The sequence below is a fragment of the Phaseolus vulgaris genome, chromosome 8, assembly GCF_000499845.2.
Source record: "Phaseolus vulgaris cultivar G19833 chromosome 8, P. vulgaris v2.0, whole genome shotgun sequence".
In the NCBI taxonomy this organism is placed as follows: Eukaryota; Viridiplantae; Streptophyta; class Magnoliopsida; order Fabales; family Fabaceae; genus Phaseolus; species Phaseolus vulgaris.
In genome coordinates, this window is record NC_023752.2 from 5,450,712 (window position 1) to 5,455,112 (window position 4,401).

General features: G+C 32.0%; 1 protein-coding gene across 2 annotated transcripts; it reads left to right on the forward strand.

Annotated features, from left to right (window-relative positions):
- Positions 1 to 329: 329 nt before the first annotated feature.
- On the forward strand, positions 330 to 4,171 carry LOC137827013 (probable E3 ubiquitin-protein ligase RHB1A). Of its 2 annotated transcripts, none has more exons than XM_068633202.1 (5): positions 330 to 547; positions 1,293 to 1,467; positions 2,561 to 2,930; positions 3,071 to 3,180; positions 3,693 to 4,171. In XM_068633202.1, the coding sequence occupies exons 2-5, from the start codon at positions 1,408 to 1,410 to the stop codon at positions 3,705 to 3,707; spliced, it is 555 nt and encodes a 184-aa protein (XP_068489303.1). In that variant the 5' UTR covers positions 330 to 547; positions 1,293 to 1,407; the 3' UTR covers positions 3,708 to 4,171. The 2 variants fall into 2 exon arrangements, with proteins under 2 accessions (XP_068489303.1, XP_068489302.1); XM_068633201.1 differs by having other exon boundaries at positions 388 to 547; positions 3,822 to 4,171.
- Positions 4,172 to 4,401: the final 230 nt, after the last annotated feature.

Genomic DNA, 4,401 nt, shown 5'->3' on the forward strand with positions numbered 1-4,401 from the left:
TTAGAGACGAAAATAATTAGTTGCAATAATAATTAAATTATAGATATTTTAGAAACTAAAACAAAATTTGGTTTCTAAATTAATTTTTATTATTATTAAATAGTTTTTAAATTAGTATGTAATTTAGTTACTATTACAACTAATTATTTTGATATCTGAAAATGAGTTTTTATTTCATGATTTTCTTGTAGTGATTAATAAAAAATTTAAATGGTAAAGGAATTATAAAAGCTAATTTAAATTTCAAATTTTAAAATAAGACCATTTTCAATCTTTTAAATTAATTAATTTAACCAAAATAAAGTAAGTCCACAAGTCAAATTTTTAATATTCAATGACACCCGAATTCTACAATGTATTTTGTGACTAATAATAGTCTCCATACAAATATTGTACTGTGTTCTGTTGACGAGGAAAAAAAACAAACCAAAAACAAACAAAGATACACAGAACCATAACCATAGCCAAAGACATAGTCACCTTCGTGAAACAAACCCAACTCCTCAACAGTTTCTCACCCTTCTCTTCATCTACTCTTTCCAAAAAGGTAAGTTTTTGGCTCCTACCCTTCGCTTTATCAGCTTTCATGGAGTGTACTTCCCATCTACTTGAGTTTTGGCCACCCTTTTGTGCCTTGCAAATAGGGTTTTATGCTTTGAATTTGGCTGTGATGCTTTTCACTTCCTATCCTTTTCTTGTTCTCTCAAAAGGGTTGTTGTTTGAGCTGTTTTGGTTTTATTGGTCAACAAGGGGTTTCCTCTGTTATGCTGTGTCTGGTTGTGATTTTTTTTGGAGGGTGCCCCTCTTCTTCTTTCTATAGTATTAAATCTTTGAATTTTAATGATTTTTTCTTCTTGTAAAAATGTGTTGTTTTATGAAATTATATGCTAGTTCAAGTAATCTGTAAGTGGGATTTTATTGGTTTTGGTTAAAATATACTCATGATTGACATGGAGGTTGATGTTCTATGCTTCCTTTTAATGTTTTTTTGTCATGGATATTATTGAGGTAAAACCCTAATACTAATTGGCGAACAATAACAAAATCATGTAAGGAAATCTGTGAATTTTGTCTTATATGGCCTTATTATGCACAATAATATCAATGGAAATCTAAAGAATTCTAGAATCGTTTCTCAAGTGTAGGGCTTGACTTCCTATAACGTTTAACTTATCACTGTTTTTGCTTGAGTAATTTGAAGTTTCTATTGATGTAATTGTGGCTTTATGAAATTGATTTTGTTTCTTATGTGGATTAATCCTTAATAATATTTTTTTGGCTTGTGGAAGCAGATTATTGGATAAAGTTTGGTGGCCCCTGATCTGATCCCGGCTTCATTTCAAACAACAGAAGACAATGAAACTAGCAGTGATTGTTTTGATTAAATATTAAAATAATTAGTGGAAAATGGGAGGTTGCTGTTGTTCTGCCAGAAAACCTCTGCAAGGGGCACCAGTGTATTACTATGTTAGTAGTTTTCTATCCTTTCTCACCTGATTTGTAACTTAGACCATATGGTAGCTGATAAGAAATTTTCTAGTAATTTCACTCCAGCATTTTTATTTCAAACATCCTCACCTATGTAATCTTTTGATCATTAGCATTAGAAATGATTGATGAAGAACTATGTGAAGGAAAATTCGAACTATTTCATAATCAACCTGCTCTAAAAGCCTTAAAATTTGTATTTATAGGGGAACCATTGTGTAATAAGATATTATTTCTGCTTTATTTTGTTTACAAGATTACAATTTTTTTGGATGAAATGTCCATGTTCACTTAATTGAAAGAGCAACCAGTTTCCTGTGTAGTAATTTAGCAACATGGATTTATTACTGCCTTTTGAACTTAAGCACACATTTCTCACATAATATCAGATTTCTTGCAAAAAGGAGTGCTTGCTAGTGAATATTACTGTTACAGTTGAATCAAGTTAGGCATCTGCCAGAAATCACATTCATAACACTCAGAAATGATCTTTAATAGCTGCTACTTGGATGATATGTTGGGGAAGATGTGTGATCGGATGCAAAATAATGGAATATTGTTAAAGCTCAAATGGAATTATTTTGCTCTCTTTTTTGCTTTTTTAAAATGATTTTCCATTAGATTGTTTCTTTTTGTCACCACTTAGCGTTGGTGGACAAATAGTAAGGAAGTCAAATAAACATCTGTCACTACCTTCACAATTAAATTGATATTTTCTATACTTGGATATACTCAAAAGAATGAGTGTATCATTATCATCTAAAAATTTGCAAAGATTTCTTGGGAGCTTGAACAAAATTGTTATGGATACTATGCAATATATTTTACTCTTCGTAAAAGACCTATAGATTTTGCTGTTTCTTTCTTTTACTTGAATGCATGATCCCCTGATGGAGGTCAAATGGGAAGGTGGATGAAATGTAGTGAGAAATGGATTGTTTTCATTGTTCTTTCTATTCAACTTTCAGTACTTCCAGAATAGTAATCTGATCCTGCTGTTAGTTTGTTGTTTTAGATTATGGTTTATAAGTTACGAGCTTATGATTTGAACCCAAAAAAATCCTGTTTGCAGTGCCCACCAACTTTTGAAGAGCGCGAGTCTTTAACATCTAATGATGGCACAAATGCTTCACTCAATGCTGGATTTTTGGTTGGTTTGAACCTGGAAGCATCCGTGCCTGACACTTTCCAGCCCCCTCCCGTGCCTCTTCCTTATGACACGGTTTTGGGAGGTTCTGCATCAACAACATATTCTGAATCTGGCAGAGAAACAATTAGTAGTTTTGAAACTTTAATTACACGTGAAGATGTTGAAGAATCAAATTATAAAGCTCAAACCAACTCCACTCCAACATCTCCAAGGAAGCAAGGACTATCAAAACCAAATGAAAGTAAAGTATTATCGATGGAAGAAGAGGATGTCTGTCCAATTTGTCTCGAAGGTACAGTTGCTTGTGTTATTAAAAGTAAATGTCAGTTAGATTTCCCATGCTTCAGGTGCGCGAATATAGAGGAATGAATCCTCTCTCACTCATAGAGATGACAAAAATAATAATTTGTTATCTTTTAATTTCTAATGCAGAATATGATGTTGAAAATCCTAGAGATTTGACAAAATGTGAACACCATTTTCACCTATCTTGCATTCTTGAATGGATGGAAAGAAGTGACTCCTGTCCTATATGTGATCAGGTATGGCTTTTTGCATTAGTTCTTGAAAAACCTCATCTTAGACTTGCTTCCATGGTGCATGTATGGAAATGCATGAGTTTGGATTGCTTATTTTGCATTAGTTGGATTCTCTTGTGTTTAAGTCTTAACAATTGGTGCTCTAGTTGAAAGTTACTCTCACATTAAGTAGAATGAACTACTTGATGTACTACTCAACCCTTGAGGCTCTCGAACCTAATGGACTAGTCTTTAAGGTTGAATTTTCTTCTTATGTTTAAGTCCTAACATCATGTTAACTAAACTTTTATTCAGGTTGCACTAAATATAGGAATTAAAAAAGCAAGAGGTGAAAAAATGGTTTTCCTTACTTTGTTTTCTTGACAAACTAACTCTAGAAGTCCCAATTAGATGCTCATTATTCATCATTATTGACAATAAAATAATATCTGCATGATCATTCTTATGTAGCAAGTCAGTTATGATACATTGATTATGGAGATGTTGACAATACTGTTCTTCCTTAAATGTTACAGGAGATGATATTTTGACCAGACAATGAATTAGTTTGGTTGTTTTAAAATCAAAGACTATTGATGAAGTTCATTGGATGATAATTGGTTAGATGATGGTAGCTACAGATTCATTTTCATTTCATGGTGCAGAGACGAAGTCATTATTTTAGAAGACCCAGCCATGGGGTATCTGTGAGAAGAAAAAAGAGGTTTTGACAGAAAGATACACCATATAGCATGTCTCTTCAAATGCAATTTCTTTGGTGAGATTTACCTATTATTATTAGTGAAACAGGCAGCAGTTTTCTAGATCATCCCAACATTCATCTTCACAGCTCTTTTTTCTTCTGTTCATTTACTGCTTTCCTTTCTCTTGTAAAAATTTCTTACTATTTATTTCTGTATATATACATATATCCTTGTGGATTCTGGGGTTCCATATTTTTGCTGTATTTGCAACTAGTAATTATGAAGTATACAATAAGATCCTTTTTTTTCAATTTATTTTTCTTCACTCCTTTATTTTCCATTATTAGGACCCACTTCCTATTATTTTCAAACCCAGAAAATACTTTCTGAATTCTAAAATTTGGAAAACAAAATTGTATTCCGAATTCTAGACTTCATAATACATTTTTGAATTCAGAAAATACCTTTTGAATTCTAGAATTTGGAAAATCTAAAAAAAAAATTGAAAATGAAGAAAAACCAAATCCTGCACTCTTGAATT

What these genes read in the sequence shown, in the direction of transcription:
- LOC137827013 (XM_068633201.1), top strand. Translation starts at nt 1,408, where the DNA reads ATGGGAGGTTGCTGTTGTTCTGCCAGAAAACCTCTGCAAGGGGCACCA. An exon ending in GGGCACCAGTGTATTACTAT is followed by an intron (nt 1,468 to 2,560) that starts GTTAGTAGTTTT and finishes TCCTGTTTGCAG; the next exon opens with TGCCCACCAACTTTTGAAGA. An exon ending in CTGTCCAATTTGTCTCGAAG is followed by an intron (nt 2,931 to 3,070) that starts GTACAGTTGCTT and finishes TTTCTAATGCAG; the next exon opens with AATATGATGTTGAAAATCCT.